Here is a 25347-nt window from a genome sequence, read left to right on the forward strand (position 1 = left end):
TGCTTTTTAGGATGCATAATACCCTACAAAACAAAGACACTCAATACTGAGGTAAAAAAGGCAAAGCATCACCGATCTATGAGTTTCTCCTTTAAAACCATTTACTTGTAAGTCTTTATCACAAATAGGTCATTTGAGAGACACTTTGTAGTACATTTTTCAACCTTAGGGAGACATTGGTCTTTAGGGAGACATTTCAATTGTCTCCATAATGTTCCAATTACCAGGAGGAGGCCAAATTTTTTTTTCCAAGTTTTGACAGATGATAGATTAGGGTCTAAAATGAAAACACACAAAGTTTGGTTAAGGTCGGATTAGGGAATATTGAATTATGGGACAGTACAGTTGGAAAGATTTTGTTCACATTCTTATGGGAATGTCTCCCTAATGACCCACTTCGGTAACCATCGTAAGTCCTGTCACCCGTCCCTTTATGTTCAAAACGGACAAAGGGGGTTTACTATCGACACCACGTGTGTTTTTGTTATTCATTCATAATAGTTTAAGCTTTTGCCAAATCTGATATTACCAACGGCACAGGTCGGTCCACTAAAACCAGCTGGGCAGTGGCACGTGAAGCCAATGGTGGTACTCTGGCAATTACCCCCGTTCATACATGGTCGGCTGTCACAGGGTTCTAAGTGATAACAGCGATTTAACACAACACATTCATTATTTTCTCTAAAGAGGTCCGTTTTAATACGCCCTTAGAGGTAAGACTTATTGGGGCCAACCTCCCTTTCTGAATATATATTGGTGATTTGCAAGCTTTCTTGCGAATGGCAAATGTTTTAATTGTTCTTCCACTGTGTAAAACAATGGTTATTTCTGTTTTAGGCCCCCGAAGAAAAAAAAAACATTTTGGGGACCTGTCACTATTTTTTTCTGTCTTGTGATCAGTCTTTTCGACAAAAATACTCAAAGAGAAAAATCCTTTGAAGTCATATGCCCTCAGTGAATCTTCATTTCAAATCAACCCAGAGCGTTATTTGTGGTTGTCCACGTTTTTACGCGTGTTTGCCTGTAAGCGGGGTACATTTCAGTAAAAATTTAACATTTTTGGCCGACGTGTCCTAGAAAAATGAAATTGTTTGAGATATCTATGCATAATCAATTTTCACACAGTTATTGCCGAGATGACTACAATCAAATGTGACTGAAAACACTCAAGATGGCTTAAAAGGACAACGAAAGGCATAGTGTCACAATTGGTAATTATGGAAACAAATGAAAAAGAAACTCGACTAACTTACCGCACCTTACCCCCGCATCATACGCATGTGAGCAGAAAGGAAACGATGAGAATGCCTGCCTCCTGTATCCACAATCTATAAGTGTCTCATCGCTTGCAAAACAATATCGACTTGGCAGTAGTATACTAAGCCCAAAGTTTCCACCGAAGGTGCCCCCGGGTACAGCATGAACGGCTCTGGAGAAGCCCAGTTCCCTACATACGATTCCTGCGTCGATGATGTTCCAATCGATATCACAGATGGTCCACCAGGATCCGTCCCAAAACACCTCAACGCGTCCTTCGTTTGAGCTCTGGCCGTTTTCCAAACGAACTTAGAAAGGAAGGAAACCTCACAATTTTTAAATTCTGAGTCATAAATGGGTAAAAGTGTCACAACACACACTGCACTGAAGCATGACTGACACGGCAACATTTAATTAATGTGGCATTTGTTCATTCATATAAGAGACTTGTGGGTACTTGTATTTTAAATAGCAAAGTTTGGCGGGAAATCTGCAGTGTCACACAGGTTTGCATGACATATCAACCGGACTAAAAACGGTGCATATACTCAAAGCATAGTATTAAAACAGCCGGTGCAAAAAAAAAAAAGTAATTGGTTCATTTTTTAAGCAGCCAAAAATTTGATAGTCCTCACTTCTATACCAACAAATAAAAAGTATAAAAGTGTTTTAAACTGTGATCTAGTAGATCTTTCTCTTTATTTGACTTCACTGAAATACAATACCTGCACGGGAACATATCACGCCTGCATCCTGGCTGTGAGTGCAATTGTGGGCTCTATTCTCATCACGTGGACAACTCTGAAGACTACTATCGAGCGAGGAACACATAACACCGGTCAAATAAATCGGCCCAGTTCCTCTTGGGAAAACACCACCTAGGGTAGCGTCGATGGCACCAGGAAAGCCCAGTTGCCTGCAAACCACCCGGGCCTCCTCCATCCCCCATGAGTCATCACACACTGTGCCCCATTCGCCACTGAGGAAGATCTCAACCCGACCTTCATTGCGGCTGTTCCCATCTTCAAGACGTATATTAGCTAATATGAAAACAGAGATTAGTTAGAACCTTTTCTTGCAAGAACCTTAAAACTTGGCACTCGGCTAAATTCGATCTGGTAAAATTACCTTTGGATTTTTTGTCTGCGGCAGTTTTTGTTAATCCTATGAATTTGGGACGACGCCTTTTTCAGAGTGGCTGTTGCTCTCACTAGTTCTTTAATAAAACCTAGACCCAGACCCAAACCTGTAATAATGATTACTACTTTACTCTTACTATTTTATTTTATTGAGCAACACCAAATAATTAAAAGCAGTCAACTGACGAGCACGCATGTCAGTGAAATTTCTCGAGCAAGATTTAAACTTTGTAACAGGAATATATAGTCACAAACCAGTGGTATTAATGTATCGAATGCACTTCCTGTAACGTTTTAGTTTTTGCTTTGGAGGAAAATGAGCTAATCTGAAAAAAAGATTAGGGCATAACTGCCGACTCACCACAGCTGACACCTGCATCCTCAGAATGCGTACAGTCGTGATTCCACAGACCTGCATGCTGACAACCGAACAACGTCTGCTCATTGCCCTGACAGTTCAGATTGTCGAGAAGAATATCCAGCTCCCCTGCCGGACCAAAAATCCCACCCGCCAGGGCATGCGCTGCTTCGCCAAACCCCAGCTCTCGGCAGACGACATTAGCATCAGTGGAGCTCCAGCCATCATCGCACACGGTTCCCCAGACACCATTATAAAACACCTCCACGCGTCCTTCATTAGTAGTTGAGCCGTCCACTAAACGAACTTTTTGAGCAAGCGAAATTATTTGCATTTTACTTTAAGTTTCAGCTTTGAGAACGATTTTCAGTTTCCTTGGAACAGAAAATATCTCCAGCTTTCGACAACACTCATGATTCAAGTGTTCTTAGAGCCAAACTTTGAGCTAACCCAGAACATTTTATTTAAATGCACAGGCTGGCTCTGAGAATATTAACGATGTAGTTTAAACTAGGCTACTTATGATGGAAGGGGGCCATACTAAGAAACAACAATCTCGTACGCACAGAAAAAAAATTAAATTCTAAAATCTGTTTACAGACCACTAAAAATTCTACTTAAATTATAAACTAACAGCAAACTGAACAAAGCCAGAAAAACAGAGAGAAAATGATCAATTCAATGGCCTGCTCACACTTCTTGGCACCAAGGCCACTTGTGCGCATGCGTTCATATTTACTAATTTATTAGTGCTCATGTGCATCGATACCAAATGGTCTTCTTAGCAGTGTTTTCATACAAATCAAACAACCGGTTTAACACATTGTTTTCAAGAGTTAGGTGGATTACCTGCAGAATTACAACTGACAACTGCATCCATGGAGTGATTACAATTATGGACTCCGATTCCTCTGTGCTGGCAACTCTCCAGACCGTTTTCATCACCAATGCACGAGATGTTGTCGAGGTGAATCGGCCCGAATCCGTCGCCGTATAAAGACCTGTCCGGCGCAACCTCCATGACACCGGGAAATCCCAACTGTCGGCACGCCACTTGAGCTTCCTCCAACCCCCACAAGTTGTCACAGAGCGTGCCCCACGTACCGTTGAGGAAGATCTCGATCCGGCCCTCATTACGGGTTCTGCCTCCAATAAGGCGGAGTTCAACTAAAAGAAGATTATTGGCAGGAGATAAATACAGCTGTTCGAATGACGAATTTCTCGAAGCCAGCAAACCTAACCATCACAAACGTTTGAACTGACGTTGTCTCTTCTTTGGGGGAATGAAATCAATCCAATGTTCCTTCGACTAAAGAAAAACTTTGCCTCAAAAAGAAAGAATGCTCACAAAATAGCATAGAGACTATTTATATTTCATTTGTTTTATCGTCGCTTACAGCACAATTAAAATCAAAGGAAACTGATTTGTAAATAATTTTTAAAAATCGTCAATATAATTAAGAAGTAGATTTCTCTAGTGAAAGACTATGTTGCACTATGAGAGCTATAATTAAAAACAAAAACTTGATCACTCCAAAAAGCCCCTACCAATTTCACAGGCTGGTCCACTGTATCCTTCACGACACTGACAGCTAAAGTTGCCAGGGAAACTAGAGCAGCTTCCTCCATTCAGACATGGCATGCTGTCGCATGGCTCTGTTCACAAAACAGAGGGACTAAAATAATGTTTCGTCAGAAACTGGCTGGGTGACAATGACAATCATGCCTGCAATAACCTGTTGAATTCAGCATGGTGAGACAATCATTCCTGCAATAACCTGTTGAATTCAGCATGGTGAGACAATCATGCCTGCAATAACCTGTTGAATTCAGCATGGTGAGACAATCATGCCTGCAATAACCTGTTGAATTCAGCATGGTGAGACAATCATGCCTGCAATAACCTGTTGAATTCAGCATGGTGAGACAATCATGCCTGCAATAACCTGTTGAATTCAGCATGGCGAGACAATCATGCCTGCAATAACCTGTTGAATTCAGCATGGTGAGACAATCATGCCTGCAATAACCTGTTGAATTCAGCATGGTGAGACAGCCCCCGGTGGCTTTAATGCCGAGTAAGGACATTAAGAGTCCTTGAACAATTTTTTGACGTCACCCTTTTCACAAGAAAGCCGATTTTTCTATTGAATTTACAGGTCATTATGCATTCTTAAAAACTGACAGACTGAAATTGACTTCGTGACAGAGAATGGAGTTGTGACATTGAATTATTTCAACGTTGAGCACTATGATAAACGCTCTGAACAGATTTTCCTTGTAAGCAAAGCACTTTTTTCATTACAGCATTTTTTTTAATCTATGTTGATTGGTTTTTTTTAATCAATCCATGTTACTGTTTTTCATCATTTTTGATCACATTTTATTGATATCGTATTATTTTCATTATTTGTTTTTGTGTTTTTCTTTTTCTCAAATTCTCATTTACCCAATCTACGTTCTGTTTAGCCTCAGTTTTAATTCAATGCTTGAAGCATTAGTGAAATCATATTAGAGAAAAGATAAATCAATTAGAGAAAGGAAAAAATGTGGAGATTCTTTACTTGGATGTGAGAGGCAGCGAAGGAACAGATTTGTTAATATAAAGTCCATGGAAGCACCATGTATCCCTACCTGAATACACTTTTCAAATTGGGAAATGGTGAACAGGGATCACTCAGAAGATACAGCTTTTTAAACACGAATAATCACAAAAACTGTACAGTGAATCAGAAGGGTGCTTACATATTAATTGTAACGATGAACCTAGAAGTGGATGTTGCAGGATTTGAATCTGCGAAGTCCCCGTTCGTTGTATCATGCATTTAAGGCGTTATCCCTGGCTGGTGCTGGTTTTAGATTCTTGAACCTCAGAATAATTTGCTTTTGGCAAATATCGCAGAGCACTGAAGTTCATGAATTATAAATGCAGGCTACGTAACACATAATACCCGCTCCATTGTAACATTAAGTAGTAAATAGGCCTATAAAAAAAAACTCTTGGCAGATGAGTTTCCATAGCGTGGTAGGTTATGCATGAAGATTGGTACAAGTAGTTTGATTCCTGTTCAGACGATGTTAGTGCTATTTAAAGTTGTCATCATTTTTTTAATTATTAGGAAGAAGTAAGGTGTTCGTGTATGTTTCACAATTTTGCAATACATATATAAGTATACATAACTCAAGGAAGAGACAGGATCAAACGAACAGTCATGTGATAAGAAAACACAAGCTCCTCGGCCATATGGTAAATGGGGTTCTATGGCATCTGACTTGCGCTCTCTGAATAACGATATAAAATGGGAAGAACCCTTAAAACAACCGGTGCGGTATTACGGCCAAGGGTGAACACCTGCTGCATTTAACATCTTTGGTCACCTGTATAATTCAATTATTTTTACTGAAAATTCCCAACAGATTAAATGATTCACTACTGTGTCACAACGGACAGGCAAAGTTTTTTTTCGCGCCGAAAGGGTATAACTAAATGTTTGATATATATCAATGAGAAGGAAGCGAACATGGTTAGTCTAGGAATAATAACATAAAGATGTTGGGCTTTTGAGCATATTCGTTTTCTGTTTGTTTTCTGGTTTTTTTAGCCTGGTTTACATATCGGCTTAAAAAACGCAGGGAGCACTACTGATCGGTTTCTGACGACACGCAGTCATATGAAACTTCTATGTTGCGACTTTCAAACAGGGACGCCGGTCGGTAAAGTTAAATGTAGTTCGACCCGCTACGTTGAGTCGCCAAAGAAAGCCTATATACAAACACACACTCTGGTGTGACGGGCATGACAGCTTAAGTTTCATTTCTCCATTTTCTCGTTATCACTGACATATGACGCCCTAATAGTCAATAAAATAACTAACCATAAGCAAAATACATCAACTGGAGCGTCATTTTGACTTCAAGGGATGATATCGGAAGAGGCACTTTTATGTGGAAATCTTCCACATTTTGAAGGCTATTTTGCTTAACGTTTTGATGGAATGACGTCACGCACCTTCGCTTCCGACACTGTCGCCGACGAAGCTAGGTGTTTCTTAAGTGTCAAAGTTTCTCTTAGAGAGGCAAGAAAAGAACGGCTTACCGCACTCGACCCCAGCATCTTCGCGGTGAGTACAGTCATGTATCTGTAGGCCCCTGTGCTGGCAATCAAACACTGTCTCCTCATCACCCCGACAATGAAGATCGTCAAGAAGTGTATCAACAACTCCTTCGCCAAATTCAGCATACCGAAGGGCTTGCACTGCTCGAGAATAGCCTAGTTCACGGCAGATGACTGTGGCGTCATTGATGCCCCAATAGTCATCGCAGATCGTCCACCAGGCACCATTCCAAAACACCTCCACGCGACCCTCGCTGGGACTTTGACCGTTTACCAAACGAACTGTGTGAAAGTACAGCTTTTTATCACAAAGAGCGATCACTGGTGACTCTCCATTGGAAAATAAACAAACAAATAAATAATCTTTTTAACTCAGTCAAGACCTAATTGCTTAGTAAGATTTGTAAGATGGTGGAAGTTACATGAGCTGTGGGTTTGTGGTTACACCATGGATCTCTTTAGAAGATGTGTGGTTCTGAGAAGAACCGCAAACCCACAGCTCGTGATTGATTGATTTTTAATTTCAATTTCTTTTCGTCGCTGATGGATAATCCCTGTCTTATAATTTCATTACCGTGTGGTTCAGGGAAAGTATCCGTCTTCCGTCATTATCAATATTTACAAAATGCCTCCATCACCAAATTGTAGAAAAGGCCATTACCTCTAGGATTACACACGACACCAGCGTCCTCAGCATGAGTGCAGTTGTGGACTCCGATACCGCTATGCGAACAGTTCAAAAGATTACTCTCCTGACCAATGCACATCACACCTTGCAGATGGACAGGGCCTGTTCCACCGGCAAAAGATCCTCCCAAGGTAGCCTCAACAGCCCCAGGGAAGCCCAGCTGCCTGCATGCCACCTGGGCCTCTTCCAGCCCCCACGAGCGATCACAAACCGTGCCCCACTCCCCGCTCAGGAGGACCTCCAGCCTGCCCTCCCTTCGCAAGTTCCCTCCAACTAAACGTAGACCAGCTACAAAATTATATTGAATAAATTCAGTGACAAAAAAGCATAACTTGAAAGATTACTTGCTAGTCTAAGTTTGTATTAGGTTTCTCAAAGACAAGTAATACCCCTTTAAATAATTAAAAATTATATATCATAATGTTTGTCTTGAGTTTTGAAAGTCATTGGAAATATCAGCACGCTCGCCCATATTTGTGAAGATAGCATGGTTTGGTTTATCTAGATATATTTTGAGGTATTTCTCCTTTGTGGGCACTGTTAATATTGTTTCTTCATAGGAAACAGAGAAAAAATACATTCCGCTAAGAAATCCATCCTAGCCGGATTTGTTTTGCAGCTACTAGTATGAGATTTTTGTTATTGCGAATTCGTTCGAAGAGAAATATTATTCATAACAGGTGATTAAAAAGTAGTAATTGGGTTTTACCGAATTCGCAACTCGGGCCATCAAAGCCTGCTGGACAATGACAAAAGATTCCGCCTGGTAGGGTGTTACACGTTCCTCCATTTGTACAAAAGTCGTGGCTGCAGGCGTCTAAAGCAAAGCAAACACCAATACAAACGAATAAAGAGCAAAAAGTTTGAATTCGTAAAAATATAGGATTTCCAAGCCAATTTCACAAAAAAGTCGCATTTATTAACAGGGCCCATTTAATTTCGTTTTAAAAAGAATGATCCTTCACACAAGAAATCGAAAACCAAAAGCAGGCATTTTGATTTCGTTATTGAGCATTCTTTTGGGAACACGTTCATTCGAATTTCAAAAGTCGGTTCGTTCATTTACGTTCGTCAAAAGGCGTAGAAAGAGGTTGATCGAGTATTTGTTTTAGTCAATTTCCAATCTTGTTTGTGGAAATTCAAGTTTTCGAATTCCCAAGGAAGTAACACAGAAAAAAAGGTCTGTGAACGATTTATTTTATTTTATATTTGTTTATGCTTCAACGCTTTCGTTGAATTTGTGTTCCTGAGATTTCATTAACTTTTGGATGTACATTTTAAAATGGTCTGAATACTCAGATAAGAAACACAACACAAACAGCATCACTACATACAACAAAAATAAACTTTCTGATTGGATTCAAGAAAAAGGCGTTGATACAAACAAAACAATAAAGGATATAAAGGAATCAGTCACAATCATAAAAAATGATTATGAAACAGGAATGTTATACGGTTTGCAGCAGAAGACCGAGGCATGAACTTCTCGAGTACTCCTAAATTTGAACGCGAAATAGATTTATTGTAAACCAAAAAGGCAATCAGGCAAAAAAAATCCTATACGCATCGATGAGTTTAAGATGACTGTACTTATTGAAAAAAGGCTGCAGAGATTAAACTGCAGAAGGGTGAGAGTGTAGTTTTAAATGCACATAAATAAATCGGAATGATGGAAACAAAAATGAACGGCAAACCTAAAAAAAAAAACTGTGTGCATGAAAACGAATTAAATGTCAGAAAAGGGAAAAAGAAACTAGAAACGAAATCTATGCGAATGTGAGTGTGTGCTGACGAAAATGAGCGGAAATTGGGCAGGAAACAAATGACAAATAAAGGAATAACAACAGACTTATTGCGATGCTATCCTGTCTGCAGGCAACATACCACATTGGAGTCCGGCATCTTCAAAGTGTGCGCAGTTGTGATTGCCAGGGCCGAGATGACTGCAGTCAAACAGCGTTGCCTCGTCGCCACTGCAAGCGACATTGTCGAGCAAAATCTGCAGCCCAAAGCCAGGACCATAGTAGCCCACACTCAATGCTCTGGAAAAACCAAGCTCCCTGCAGACAACAGAAGCGTCTCGAGTATCCCAGAAGTCATCACAGACGGTTCCCCAGGTATCGCGGAAAAATATTTCCACGCGACCCTCACTAGCGCTCCCTCCGTTTACCAACCGCACTTTTGGGAAAAAGAATTACGTTTATCTCCACCTCCATTACTTACTTTAATGGCTACATTACACTTCTGTTTGCATTTCATGACAACAAACATTAAGTAAGGTGGAGTCTATTTTTACAATGATAATGATTAAAAGTGAGAACTGTGATATTTTTCCTATCATTTTCATGATTAAACTCGCCACGTAACAATGTAATGCTTCAAGGCGAAGGAGCTTACCTGAAGGACTGCACACAACTCCTGCATCCTCACTGTGAGTGCACTGAGTTGGACGAATGTCAACTGGGCAAATTTGAAGGCTGCTTTCCTGACCAGAGCACGTGACATTGCCGATGTGAATGGGTCCACCTCCACTTCCGAAAGTTCCTCCTTGAGTAGCGCTGATGGCATTGGGGAAGCCGAGCTGTCTGCAAGCCACTCGGGCGTCCTGTAGTCCCCATGAGTCGTCACAAACTGTTCCCCATACGCCGTTCGTGAGGATCTCAAGCCGGCCTTCGTTACGCGTTCTGCCGCCAACAAGACGGAGTTCGGCTAAAGGATTGGAAAATGATAAAACGTTCATGCTATTGTAAAATGGTTTCCAATGTCGATTTTCCAAAGAGATGATTATTTATTCTTTTAAACTAAATCTGACCGGTACCCGATATTAAAGTCAATATACTTCGTTGTGGCGTATTTGTGGCGTGATTAGGACTATTAAATGCAAGTAGCTATGGGTGAACGGCTTAACTGATGGCCAAAGGTTGGATCGTCAATCTGTAAATTGTATTTACCGAAAACTGTCTCAGAGCTGGACTGTCTTTATTTACAGCCTTAAAGAGCTTAGCAATTCTTCCGTGTTGGGAACATTGCCAGAGTTTTTCACCCTTTCAGCGAAAGGAGATATTGTACTCAGACAGAAACCTACCACAACGAACTCCAGCATCTTCGTAGTGGAGACAGTTGTGACTGCCTGGAACTCTGTGTTGGCACTGAAATAATGTATCCTCATCACCCACACACCTCACATCATCCAGCACTATCCGCAGCCCTTGTCCCTCTCCGAATAAAGCGCGTGGAAAGGCTTCTGCTCGAGCCCCGGCGAACCCTAGCTCTCGGCAGACGACGGTAGCCTCATCGACATCCCATCCGTCGTCGCATACTGTTCCCCAGGTGTCATTCCAGAAGACCTCCACACGACCTTCGTTGGGTCTTGAACCGTTCACTAAACGAACTGCAAATGTCAAATTGAAAACAGGGGGTCCTGGTTGATTTTCGAGGAACAAGCTATTTATTTACTTACTTGTTTATTCTTTGGTGAGTCCCTTAATTGAGGAATTTGTTCATGTATACTTTTGTGGTCTTTCTCCTTGTTAAAGCTACATATCGGGGCTTTTTCCACGCTTCTGGATGGAATGAATATGAAAAAACCAAATTTCCCCTTATTTTCCAAATTACAAACTTTGTTTCTTTGGGGGAAACGTTCCCCCTGTTGCTACCCCACGTTGACCTTTTTTTTGCGACGTCGGCAACAAATCTTTTTTAAAAAAAGTCAGGCCGAATCGTATTTTACATCACATTTTCCTCATATTTCTTATCATTTTGGATATCTACCACATAATTTATGTCGATTTAGAAAGTGCTTCGGACGTGCACAGTTATAGCCGCCGCGTGGGGAAGATTTTTGCTCCAAGTGTATATATGTGGTATGGACTTGTGGTCGAGTAGGCATGTATGACGCCGCGTCAGCAGTGCAAAATAAAAATTTACTCATGATTCCAATAAATTCGTAGCCTTTCGTTATTGAAGGGACACACACAAAAATTTAAGATGTTTCATGACAACATCCTTGTATAACACTTTGATATTTCTGAAATCAATAAACTCGAAACATGAACAAACTCAGTAGAATAAAACTTAGAATAACCATGGGCTTAAATCCCAGGGGGTGGGGGTATAATCACCCCGGTTTTTGGGGTGATTCCAGTAATAAGGGTTTTCGAGATATATAAAATCTGATTTCCAAGAAAAAAAGGTTTAACAGTGACTCGTGGTTTTTTGTCAACATGACTTAGTGCAAAAATTCCGTCAGTCGGGTTCTTCCAAAAAGTGAGGTTCGTAGATAGGGAAAGCTCATAAATGCTTTCTGGGCAATAACGCAGAGAAAAGCTTGTAAACAAGGTTTTTTCTCTTTGTATTTTAAGGTTAATCCTAGATTTTTCGCCTGAGCTTTTGTAAACCTCATTTGTACATTTTGAAATGGTCCCAATAATTGAATAGGAAACATAAAAAAAACTGTATCAGTACACACACAAAATTAGGCGCAGATACAAACACAAACTAAAGGATACAAACGAATGATTCAAAATCATCCAAACATAATTACGGAGCAAAAGTATCATTCACAGCAACTTGCAATAGAAGACCAATGGCAATAACTTTCCTAGTACTCTTCAATGAAACACTCAGAACATGAAAAAGGTCTACTTTAAATGAAAGAGAAAATCATGGGCAGGTAAACTATCCTATTCGCGTTGATAGGTTTTGGAAAAAGGTGGCAGCGATTACGCTGAAAAAATGGTGGTGGTGTATTTTTGAATGCCCATAAATGAAGTGGAATGATGGAAACGAAACTGAACTGTAAGGCCAAAAAATGTGTGCTCGAAAACAAATTTGAATATCAGAAAATCGACAAAGAAACCCCAGCACAAACAAAACCGCAGCGCCTGTGCGAAAAATGGATGCGTATTGACGAACATGGGCGGAGTTTTACTGAAATTGGCTGGGTAAACCTATATCATGAACTTTTCCCCATCTCTCATTCCCCTCTCTATGTCCGGCACAGATTTACGCAAGTGGAAAGAATAAACATTCTAAAGAAAGCTACACTCAGCAAATATACAAGCATAGGCCTACCCGAAGGTGAACATAAGACGCCTACATCCGCACTATGGGTACAGTCATGAACCCCAGTGCCGGCGTGAGGGCAAGCTTCCAAGAAGTTTTCCTGACCCGTGCAGCCGAAATTGTCCAAATGAATCGGACCCACGCCACCACCATACATCGAGCCACTTGTAACATTGATGGCACCTGCCGGGAAGCCCAGCTGCCTGCACGCCACGTGGGCGTCTGCCAGTCCCCATGAGGTGTTACACACCGTACCCCATTCACCGTTCAGGAAAATCTCTAGTCGTCCCTCGCTACGGGTTGTGTTTCCGATCAGACGAAGGCCGGCTGCAATCATTCATAAAGAAAGAAGGGCTTAATTAAGATTTGTTACACAAGAGCTGCTCCTGAACCAAGGGGTTCTCAGTGTGATTCAAACATTAACGCACACAATGATTAATTGGTGGACAATATTCAAGGATGAACCAAAAACAAAATTATCTGTCATCCCTCATCCCTACCACTATCCATATAGGTACAACTACATGGACAGTGACTCGGATGATGTGAATTTTGACAATTTTAAAACATTTTAAACCATCCTCATCTCCCCCGCAGAAGGTAATGTTATAATAGCCTCGACAAAAGCGTATAGCTTGTCAGCGATGTTTTTACTTTTAACAAAGTGTTTTTGTCATCTAACAATTTGTAGGACTACATGGATTAAAATAAGAATTTCGAACAAACTAATTGAAATAAAAGAGTATTCAACAAAGGCTTTTTTGTTTTGAAATGATAATGATCACCTACAAATCATATCTTGTAAACTTGTTTCTTTCTCTTTACCATATTCACAGGTTGGGCCGTCGTAACCTGTTTGGCAATCACAAGAAAATCCGCCGATGACATCCACGCAAGTTCCATTGGAATTGCAGAGAGAACTATTGCAGTAGCTAGGTTCTTCGGGAACACACAGTCAAATCAAAAGAAACATAAAACAAAGAAAGAATGGCTGGAACACAAAGATACACCAACAGTCACCTCATATCGTGCAGAATTGTACCAACATTTGTATAGAGTCTAACCTCTGTAAATATGAATGCCTCCAGCCTGAACAAAGAGTGCCGGGCCAAAAAACTCAGAGGTGCCATTGGAAGAGACACGACGAATTACCGAGTCGGCCCAATCGGTCAAGAACACATACTCGTCGTAGACGGCCACGTCAAACGGATGAATGGGTCGGTAAAGACTAGACAGGTCTATGATGAGCGTCCTGTTATTGCCAAGGAGGTCGCTACGCTCGACTTTGTCAAGATAAGCATCACACCAGTACAAATAGTTGTCTGTGGAAACAAATATTCTAAATGGTGGTTGCAAAATAATGCTTCTATAAGTATTTGCGAACCTTTTTTGTTTGCATTAGCTACTTCAATTTCCTTCACACAACGAAACAGATAAGTAACGGACTGTTGCACAAACATCTGTCATAGCAATGCACTGGCAGTCGGCGAATGTTATGCATATATGCCCTTTGTTTCGAATGTAGTTTCAGTAGACTATTTTATGGACAACATATATTGAAGCTTCAACCGAGAGACCTACCGTCTTTTGCAATACCATTCGGCCAAAAGAGGTCTGTATCAATTATTACAGTCCTGTTTTCGCCGTTTAAGTCCGCTCTCTCGACTTTGGCAATCTGTCCCCAGTCTGTCCAGTAGATGTGTCTGAAGTTAAAACACAAGATGCTTCTTGAGCAAGAATAATGTTTATTAGCAATTGAGGATAATGTTTCTCTCTATAAACTTTTCCCGAAAGTCTTTGGAACTACCCTTCGGTTGGGTCTTCCCCATAGTGATCAACTCAAGACAATTCTGAAACGGACACTTGACAAAAACACTGGAATTTCTGTTGACTCACCCATTGTCATGGTCAACTATAATGGCTCTTGGGTGATCTAGACGTTCAAGGATGATCTCCGTGGTGCCATTGCCGTCCATAGGAGCACGTGCGACGTGTCTAAGGTCATCATCTGTCCAATACATCATCCTTGCTACAACATCCAGTGCTAACCCGTCTGGAACTATGGAGCATGCAATCCAGTCTCACTTATCAAGCTTTCCACGGTTACCAAATGAAGATTAAATAGCATGTCTAATCTAGTATATGGGACGCTGATCGTCCTTTAAACTCTTTTCATATGATGGAACAAACTAAACAAGGCACAAGACGTTCACTTATTACGCAAATGGCACGCTGGGTTTGGAACACATTCAAGTGCACCCAATTAACCTCAAGTTTTATCCGTAAACAACATCCGTATGATTTCAGTCAAGCAACGTATTTGCCTGTCGTAGGCCTACGTCAGAATATAAGTCATCCGGGAATCAACTGCAGTCTTTATGAAAACAATACACATTGATTTTTCCAAACACCTTCCTTACATCCGGCAAGTGTTAGTAGTGGGGGGACTGTTTGGTACAGTTTGACCTTTGCGACAAAAATGGCAAAAAGTCACACTAATATGCATAAGTATAAAAATAATATGGTATTGATATGAATAGGAATGAGGTATAGGGTGAAAAATTACAGTACAGAATGACCTTTAGTAAGGGATAGGCATAGGATAAGGTCAGAAAGTTTGGTACAGGTTGACCCTGGTGTATGGGATAAAATAGGAATAAGGCCTAGCACGGTGTAAAAATGTTTGGTACAATTTGACCTTGCTTATGAAATTATGGCACAACATGATGAAAGAGGATGAGTCATACATTGTGTGATGGTATACTGACTGGCCCACCAGGCAATCCTAAGGTGATCAAGGCGTAGGAAGCAGTAATCCCTACGCAATAGACAGCTCGTGCCACCGGTTAATGAGAGGGATAATCCCTAGATAGTGGACTGTTGTAGTGGCTGAGCTGTGTCGGCAGACTATTGTGTTGATGATTACATTGTTTACGTTGGAAGTGTGCGTTGGTCTGACTTAACGTTAACATTTGGACACTAAGGGAGAGAGGGCGCCGAGATTTGATCGATATGGGAAGAACACTCTGTTGTCCCCTCTGTTAATCCTTTGAACTAGAGTGTTTTATGTCCCGTTAGTGTGTACATGTATACGTTTCACAAATTCAGTCAGAGCGGAGCGTTACTCTTGTTCTTTATTGCGGAACCTAAATTATATAAAATTAAGAATTTTGGGGGTGGCATGACGTCAGATGGAGATTTTTAACACGTAGCAAAGGGGTAAATTTATTCGTCGTGCTGTGGAATATTGTGTAGAAGTTCTGGCCAATATCTGAACTGAGAATTATTATTCGATAGTCATTCGGTGGACTTCACATATTGGTTTCTGGTGGGTTGGTACTGGTACCGTTTTACTCCCCGTTGTTCATCATTGATTTTTTACAATAATTATCTTAGTAATTTTAAGAATTACTACAAGGTTGATTACCGGATGTTTGTTAACTTTGAAATCAGGGGCATTACATGTACTCATTCTTTTTGGAACCATTTGTCTCTACCGATTGTTATCTTTTAGGCATGCTCCTCTTCGTCATGAAACAGTCCGGCAAGTTTTTCAGCATGTTTAGGCAAAACTCTATTCAAGGCTTTGTTGACGTTCAGGCCTTTATCAAGTTTTCCATTGAGATCTTCCACAATGTCCTTGTGAGTTTCATTTTCCCTCAAATATAGGTAACTTGACAAGAACTCCTTATAGTTGTCAAAAATGTCTTGCTTGACTGCCCAGAGGGTCTTTCTGTTTGCCTTCTGCCTGGTTTGATCTTCATCCATGCCTTCGTTGACGTACTCGTCATATTTTTCATCCCTCATCTCCCTATGTGTTTCTCTAGCTTCAGCCAGCCAATCTTGGTAGGCGGCATTGTCTTCCAAATCTGAATTGTCTTCATCCGAGGTTTCGTCGTCGACGTCCTCAACAGAATCTGAGTTTTCGTCAGCTTCATTCATGTCTGATTCCTCCTCAACATGGATATTTTCCAAGTGCCTATCTAGATTAAACTTCCGTCCGAAGCATTTGTCACACTGGTGACAAGCGTAGGGCTTGGCTGTATAAATACCATTCATGTTGACTCAGCGAAGGATGACCTTTAAATGACATGAAACAAGTGAAAGTGTTCTATATATCAAACTGCTCTATGTGTTGCTCTTTTACTCGTTTTATTACTCTTTTACTCTTTTCATTGTTCAAATTGTTCTTTTCATCGTTCAAATTGATTTTTTGTGGTGTAAATTGATCTCTTCATTGTTAAAATATATTCTTTTCATTGCTCGAACGTATCTTTTATTTTTATTATTCAAAATAAACTTCATCTTTTTCAATTGGTCTTTTTATTGTATAGGTTGTCTTTTTATTGTATAAATTGCTGTTTTTATTGTTCAAATTGCTCCGTTTATTGCTCAAATTGTTCTTTTATTGCTCTTTTCATTGTATAAATAATGCCCTTTTTATTGTTTAAATTGGTCTTTCTATAGCAGGGGGGGAAGTAAATGCCAAACCTTCACAGTCCAAAGAGATTACGAACGAGATTTTTATTTTGCTTCAGCTAGGGACTACAGAGCCTTCTTTCCGTATCGATCAAATCTCGGTAGCCATAGTAAGCCAATCCCAAGACCGCTAGCATGTGGGCGCCCTCTCTTCCTTAGTGTCCAAAGTTTAAGTCAGACCAACGCTCACTTCCAACGTACACAATGTAATCATTAACACAATAGTCTGCCTAGACAGCTGAGTCACGGCATACAGTCCATTGTCTAGGGATTATCCCTCTCATTAACCAGCGGCACGAGCTGTCTATTGTGTAGGGATTATCGCTTCCTACTCCTTGATTACCTTAGGAGTGCCTAGTGGGCCGTTCAGTATACCATCGCAGACTGTAGGACTCATCCTCTTTTATCACGTTGTGCCATAATTTCATAAGTAAGGTCAAATTGTACCAAACATTTTTACCCAATGCCTTATTCCTATATTTTTTATCCCATACGCCAAAGTCGACATGTACCAAACTTTGTGACCTTATCCTATGCCTATCCCTTACCGAAGGTCAATTTGTGCCAGAATTTTTCACCCTACACCTCATTCCTATTCATATCAATATCATATTATTATAAATGCGTTCGAAGGCGCAAGACGTGTCTGTTTGGAGCTCCGCCGGTTTTGAGGTTGTCAGTCCCTTTGGCGTGCCTTTGTGGAATAGTTTTGAAGGTAATCTTTTCAGGAAGGAAAGTAGAACTCACACATATAGTTAGTTTGGTTTTTCGCTTTTTCTGGAGGCCTTTTAGGCCGCATCTTTTCGTCGGTGTTTGGTTGCTGGAGCCGTGAATTCAAGATGGCGTCACGGTTTCAGCTACGACGCCCATTTACCGTGCGTTTCAACACACGACACGTCAAGGGTATTGTTAAGCCTTAAGATGTATACAATGCTGTTAATAGAGAATTGAAGACAAGAGGAAATATGCGTTGTATTGCGGAGCTGGAAAACAGGTGGTATAACGTAACAGTAGACAACGAAAAGAACTGTGATCGATTGGCGACATATGGTCTGATGTTAAACGGCATGCTAGTGGACTGTGAGAGAGTTGCGGTGGCGACCTCGGTAGTGGTCTATATCAAAGCACCCTACGAACTGAGCGACCAGGCAGTTATAAGTGCGCTGTCGGCTTACGGGACTGTAGACAATCTCAGGAGGCAATACCACGATTTCGACCTAGAGATTGAGAGTGGAGTGCGGTCTTGCCTTATAAAGAATTTGACCAAACCGATACCAAGCTATATAAGACTCGGCAGTTTTTCTCTCCCTGTGAGATACAGAGGGCAGGCAAAAACATGCAAAATTTGCGAGAGCATCGATCACTTTGCTCGGGACTGCCCTCAACGCGGTCGATGTTTCGTTTGTGGGGAACGAGGTCACCAGGCAAGTTGGCATGAACGTGAGGAGAAACAGAAGGAAACAGACACAGAGGGTGACACAGAATATTCCGACGAGCCAGATGAAGGAGACAAGGATAGCGAGGGGACTGAGACCGTTTTCGAGACGGAGATAGAGGACGAAGATCAAGAAGAAGAAGAAAAAGAAGAAGTGACGTATGCCTCCAAAGCTAAACCAAGACAGGGAACAAATTGGAGTGATATGATGGAGATCGAGTTGATAAGGAAAAGGAAGGAGAGGGAGAGAGAAGATACTACAGAATTTGGAGATAGCGAGAAGCAGAGGAAGATGACAAAAGGGGATCAGGGAGATTGTCTGCTCTCAGAGGCCGAGACGAACGTATACACCAACCAGGAATCAGGACTTATGGTAAGCCAAGAGTTAGAACAGGTTAGTCAGGATATAGTACAGCAAGCTTTTTCGGAAAGTGTGCTCAGCCAGGATGACCGGCCGGCAGACATAGCAAAATCCATTCGGCCAGAAAATCTGAAAATTCTTCTTGAGGACACGACAGAGTCGTCTCAGCCTGTCATGGACGAGGCCAGCCAGTCGTCCCATCTGGAAACTATTGGGGGAAGCGGTCAGGAGATGAACCAGAGAGTCACAGCGGAGGACAGTCAAGGAAACGCCACTCAGGAAACCGCTCAAGAAACCAGCTCAATCCTCGCAGAAGAGGCCAGTCTGCAAACTGCATCAGCTGTCAATCAGCCAGTCCTTTTGGGGACTTCCCACGGTAACACATCTGAGACCTTTTGGGGAACCATACCGGAGACAATCTCGGGGTTTGGAGTAGAGGCCACCCAGGGATCCTTTTCCACGCCAGTTGCTAGCCAGACAACCATACCCGAGACTTTTGAGCCTAACGAGGAAATCGCACTAGAGATGGTCCAGGGATCAACACTGGACTCTAGTCAAGCTGGTTCACGAGTCATTAGTGCAACCCAAGTAACCGCCGTGGACAAAACTGAGGAAAAAGTAAAGTACACCAGAAGGGGAGTTGAAAGATTGAGGAAAAAGAGAACCAGTTGGGAGCGCAAGAACAAGGAACATCAAGAACCATACAGCCTAACGAAGGGGAGAGGAAGAGGAAAGTCACTTTAAGTATTGTTTCTCTGTTGGTCTTTTTAACTAGAAATTCGTGACCCGCCTTGTCCTCCTTTTTCTGATGCTAAGATTGGCCACTTTTAATGTGAACGGTCTCAGGGATCAAGGGAAAAGGCAAATTATTTTCAACTATCTGAAAGATAACTTCGATATTGCTTGTTTGCAAGAAACTCACAGTGTCGCTTCAGATGAGTCCATTTGGAAGAAAGAGTGGGGAGGGGATGCAATTTTCAGCCATGGCACTAGTTCTTCTAAGGGAGTGGTTATTTTGGCATCAGAAAAGAGAGGTCTCAATCTAAACAATCCGGATAAAGATAACGAAGGGAGAATTGTAGGGGGAGATTTTATGTGGAAAACTATTCCTTTCAACATATTGTGTGTTTATGCTCCTAATCAAATGAATGAGCGACAAAAGTTTTTTAGTAATCTTTATAAATACGTCAAACAAGATGACAGATGGATTATAGCGGGAGATTTCAATTGTCAAATCGATCTGCATTCTGACAACGATAAAAGCAAATCTGAGTTTCAGAATTTGATTATTGAAAATGATCTCATTGACGTCTGGGGGAATTTATATCCTTCTGACAAGGGCTTCACCTTTTTTCACAGGGGTCTTAAAAAGAGCAGTAGAATTGACTATATTTTGATTTCGCGTCAGTATTATAATTTTTTGAGTGACGCTAAGGTCAATTCAAACGGTTTATCCGACCATCTGGTTCTTGCATGTAATTTTAACTGCTGCACCACTGATCGTGGTCCAGGAAGATGGATTTGTGATAACGGTATTCTCTGTGATGATTCCTGTGTAGACTATGTGACTAACTTTTGGAAGTTTTGGAAAACGCAAAAAAATTCTTTTGACAATTTATTTGACTGTTGGGATATTGGAAAGGGCAAAATTAAAGCCATTTTGAAGTACTACGCTGAGGCTAAATACAAGGCCAGTAAGAAATTTAAAACTAAGCTGCAAAAAGACATGAACAGACAACTCGCTAAGGATGTTCCTAATTCTCAAATTGTTGACGACATCAATAAAAAACTTAAACAGTTGGAAGTTAATGAACTGGAAAACGCTAGAATTAGATCCCACATCAACAAAATTTCTGGAGAAAAAGGTTCGCAGGTTTTCAAAATTCTCAAATGTCAGAGAGATTCGGATAATTTAATTAAAAGTTTAGTTGACGAGTGCGGTAATGAACATAAAGATATTGAGAGTCTTAGCAAACACATCATTTCTTTTTATAGACAGCTGTATTCTAATGGTGGTATTGAAGAAGAAAACTGTGATGTTATTTTAGACAGTGTTGACAAGGTTCTTTTTGACAAAGATGTCGTTTACTCAATGAATAGTGACTTTACTGATGACGAAATACTCTTTGCTGTCAATCAAATGAGTAGGGGTAAATCACCAGGTCTCGATGGCCTGACGGCCGAATTTTATCAAGCCTTTTGGCCTATTTTGAAGGATGATTTTAAAGAAGTTATAGGCGAATGTAATACGTCCGGGAATCTGCCTCGTTCTATGAATATGGCTTTAATTCGTTTGATATTCAAAAACAAGGGAGAAAAGACCGACCTAAAAAATTGGAGACCGATCAGTCTCCTTAACGTCGACTACAAAATCATTTCAAAAATCATAACCAATCGTCTTAAGAAAATTATGCCCAGTATCATAGGCGAAGACCAATCCTGTGGCGTTGAGAATAGAAATATTCAAGATAATTTAATGACTATCAGGGACACTATTTACTATATTAATCATGAAGGTAGAGAGGGCGCTCTTCTAAGCATTGATCAAGAAAAAGCTTTCGACAGAATCGAGATGAATTATATGTTTAAGATAATGGAGAAAATGGGAATTCCTGGTAATTTAATCAATTGGATTCGTGTCATGTATAACGATCCTTCGAGTTGTATCATTATTAACAATCATGTCTCTGAACCTTTCAAAGTGGGCAGAGGGATTAGGCAGGGCTGCCCCATGTCCCCTTTATTGTATTCGATTTGTGCTGAAGGTTTGTCGTGTCTCATAAGAAAAAACAATTCTATTACTGGCATTCAGCTTCCTAATAGTCGTCACGAGTCATTGAAGATAGTTCAACATGCAGATGACACCACCATCTTTGTTACCGATGATAACGATTTCCCCATCCTTGACGATATTTTCTCTACTTACAGTAGAGGTTTTGGATCAAAAATAAATTACAGTAAATCTAATGGTCTGTGGTTAGGGAAATGGAGATCTCGCACAGACGCTCCAGGTGGTTTTAATTGGGTGAACGATCATTTGAAGATTCTCGGTATTTATTTCGGGAATGACGATAGCGTCGAGAGGAACTGGGGTCCTCGTGTCAGTAAGATGAGTGCTGTTCTAGACAAATGGGCAATCAGAAATTTAACTTTGAAAGGTAGAGCTATTGTTGTAAACTCTTTTTTCGGTAGTTGCCTCTCTTATTATGGAAAAGTTTTATCTTGTCCAGATGATGTGGTTAAAAAGATGGAAAGAATTAAGTGGTCCTTTTTATGGAATGGCAAAATAGATAAAATTAAGCGCAGTACCATGTGTGCACCTGTAAAAAAGGGTGGACTTGGAGTGATTGATATTAAGAACAAACTTCATTCTTTGAGAATCAATGTTTTGACGAAATTCCAAAATAGTGCGGGAAAGTGGAAAAGTTTTTTCGAATATTGTCTTTTTAATGCCAGCGGTCCGTATCATCTTGGATGGTTTATCTTCTCCAACCCTAAGATTGTAGAAAAGAATGCACAGCCTTTTTACAAACAGCTGATCAAAGATTTCATCCATCTAAAAGGAAAGTTAAATTTTTGTCCTTCGTGTGTAAACGAGGTCAAAGACATCCCTCTGTGGAAGAATAATGTAATTACTGGCAACTTTACAAAGGTCATGGATAGTAAGGTTCTTAAAGCGAATGGTATTTTTTGTCTTGGTCAGATCGTAAATAACAATGACATTATTTCAGTCAAGGATTTGACTATGGTTTGTAAAATTCTGCCTATTAATGCTGGTCGGATTAGAGCAGGCTTAAAAAGAAATATTAAGGATGAGTACGTTTCGGAAAATAGAGAAGGTCCCGGGAATCATCCGTTAAACAGCGTCTTTCTTTTTGATGACGAATCGTATGATGTCACTTCTGTCAATGTTAAATCTGTCTGTGAAGGCTTAAACCTTATGTATTTTGAGACTCCAAAGGTCCAGAGTTATTGGGAAGAAATTTTCGGCACCAGTTCTCTGGATTGGGAAATTATTTGGTCTGTGAGAGGCTGTCAATTTTTGGATGCTGATGATAACGATATTTGGTTTAAATTGAAACATAAGATTCTACCAACTAAGGACAAGTTAAAGCTTTATGGTTTGATAGATGAAGAGAATTGTTATTTATGTCGCCGAGGGAGGGAGAATGTGTACCATCTTTTCGTTGTTTGTCCCTATAATATTGAAGCCTGGTTATTTGTAGAAAAAATGATTCGTAATTATTTGAAAGATGTTAGTTTCTATTTGACAGACAAGATGAGAATTTTGGGTACGGGTATTAAGAATAGGTTATGTTTATTTCTTATTGGACGTCTGCACAGAGTGATTTGGAAAGTAAGGTGTACATATGTTTTTTATTAGGGCAGCGTGCCTCCACGTGATGTTCTGCAAGTGTATAAATCAAGCCTGAAGAAATTTATTTTTCGAGAACATACAAGACTAGATGAAAATGCTTTTTGTTCAATTTATGCAAAACATTCGGTACTCTGCTACGTTCAAAATGAAAAGATTCACTTTTGTTTCTAAATTATGGGAAACCAATAGCCTTTTAATGGTACCTTTTTATTTAAAAAAAAAACATGTACTTAATTATCTTTTTTATTAGTAAAGGAAATGTAATAACCCTGTTTATTTAGCTGTACCTCTAGCTGTAAATTTTGAGTGATTGAATAAATGGAGCTGTATGGCTCCACTTTCACGAAAAAAAAAAAAAAAAAAAGAGTAAACAATAATAATAATAATTGACATTTATAAAGCGCCCAATCCATCAAGCTGCTCCCAGGTGCTGTACATCAAAATATAAATAAATATAACCTACATGTACCATGATTAAAATCAATACTAATAAACTAAAAATGCCTGTTTGAAAAGGTGCGTCTTCAGCCCGGTCTTAAAACTCTCCACATTCCTAGACTCTCTAATATGAACTTCAAGCTGGTTCCAGAGACGGGGACCAGCCACAGAAAAAATCCTTTCGCCAGCAGAAGACAGCCTAATTTTTGGAAGAGACAGCCTAGACGAGTCCAGTGCGGAACGAGTAAATCGACTAGGAATCCTATCATCAAGCAAATCAATTCAATAACTTGGAGCACTGTCGTGGAGACATTGAAAGTTTGGGAGACACACTAAAAAATTACCCTATATTTTACTGGCAACCAATGTAATTGCATCAGTGCTGGAGTGATGTGGTCAAATTTCTTGCCATTAGTGAGTAACCTTGCTGCAGCATTCTGGACTCTCTGCAAAGGAGCAAGGGCTGACGCCGATAGACCTACTAAAACAGAGTTACAATAGTCTATGCGAGACGTAACAAGTGCATGAATAATCTACTCTGTGGCTGATTCACCCAAAAATGTTTTATTTTACTTATATTGTACAGGTGAGACATTGCAATGTGAGAGACATTCTTAATGTGGGATTGCTTGTTCATTTTGTAGTCAAAAATCACACCCAAACTCTTGACTTCAGAGACTGCGGTAATATTGTGATTACCAATATTAACAACAGTTGTAGGAATTTTGCTCAACGACATATGCGATCCAATGATAACCGGATCTGTCGTATCATCATTTAGCTTCAAAAAATTAGTCGTCATCCAACATTTGATGTCGTCACAGCATTTTTCCAAAACTGACACTTGTTGCTGTATGTTACTGGCAGTTGGCTGTGCCGACAAATACAACTGAGTGTCATCTGCATAAAAATGACAACTCAGTCCATGATGCCTAATAACATTCCCTAATGACAACATGTACACACTGAATAAAAGTGGTCCGAGTACAGAGCCCTGGGGGACACCATACTTAAGTGTATGGGCGTCACTCATGGTTCCGACATCCAATCTACTCCAACCATCAGACGATAAAGACCGAATCTGAACTCTTTGTAAACGGTCTCTAGGTAAGGAGAAAACCAGTCGAAGGTATTTTGTGAGACTCCAACATGTGTCCGTAATTGATGAAGTAAAATGTCACGATTAAGCGTATCAAACGCAGCACTTAGATAAAAAAATACCGGGATGGAGAGTTTGCCCTCGTCCATATTTTTCCAATATTTTTATAGTAAGAACTATACTGAACGTCCTTATGATGTAATATGCAAATTTGAATATGGATTTGTGTGTGTTGAGTGTTGAGATACTGGTACCAACTTCGGCTGAGATCCCTGGGAACAGAAGGTGGTGATCGCAACAAGAACGTGAAAATAAGTCACCGTGCGATCAGGCCAAGATTCGGCTAAATCAGAGCCAATATTAGCCCTAACTCAACGACCAGTTTTTACCAACATTTGGCCTGGATATCACACCTCATCAAAGAATTATTCAGCATTGTTGAATATACCCGTTAGTTAAACATTATTATATAACGGGTAATGTGTTAAAGATAGAGAATGCAATGAACTTTGAGTTAATTACAATTTTTCATAAGTA

At 40.3% G+C, this 25347-nt stretch overlaps 1 protein-coding gene across 2 annotated transcripts in view; it reads right to left on the minus strand.

The window, feature by feature from the left end:
- LOC110989982 (uncharacterized) overlaps positions 1 to 25347 on the minus strand; it is a 72396-nt gene that overhangs the window by 37117 nt on the left and 9932 nt on the right. For both annotated transcript variants that reach the window (XM_022254719.2, XM_087138676.1), the window contains exons 4-20: positions 14517 to 14679; positions 14202 to 14323; positions 13685 to 13942; positions 13446 to 13559; positions 12630 to 12947; positions 10642 to 10947; positions 9954 to 10265; positions 9441 to 9734; positions 8266 to 8373; positions 7530 to 7844; positions 6851 to 7150; positions 4303 to 4410; positions 3604 to 3921; positions 2758 to 3060; positions 1983 to 2297; positions 1254 to 1565; positions 530 to 637 (exon numbers count right to left, since the gene is read on the minus strand). In XM_022254719.2, the coding sequence (XP_022110411.2) occupies positions 530 to 637; positions 1254 to 1565; positions 1983 to 2297; positions 2758 to 3060; positions 3604 to 3921; positions 4303 to 4410; positions 6851 to 7150; positions 7530 to 7844; positions 8266 to 8373; positions 9441 to 9734; positions 9954 to 10265; positions 10642 to 10947; positions 12630 to 12947; positions 13446 to 13559; positions 13685 to 13942; positions 14202 to 14323; positions 14517 to 14679 (4074 nt within the window). The remainder of the gene's footprint in view (positions 1 to 529; positions 638 to 1253; positions 1566 to 1982; positions 2298 to 2757; positions 3061 to 3603; positions 3922 to 4302; positions 4411 to 6850; positions 7151 to 7529; positions 7845 to 8265; positions 8374 to 9440; positions 9735 to 9953; positions 10266 to 10641; positions 10948 to 12629; positions 12948 to 13445; positions 13560 to 13684; positions 13943 to 14201; positions 14324 to 14516; positions 14680 to 25347) is intronic.

This window comes from Acanthaster planci, linkage group LG01, assembly GCF_054643075.1.
Source record: "Acanthaster planci isolate LZ-2023a linkage group LG01, COTS_SCS, whole genome shotgun sequence".
NCBI lineage: Eukaryota > Metazoa > Echinodermata > Asteroidea > Valvatida > Acanthasteridae > Acanthaster > Acanthaster planci.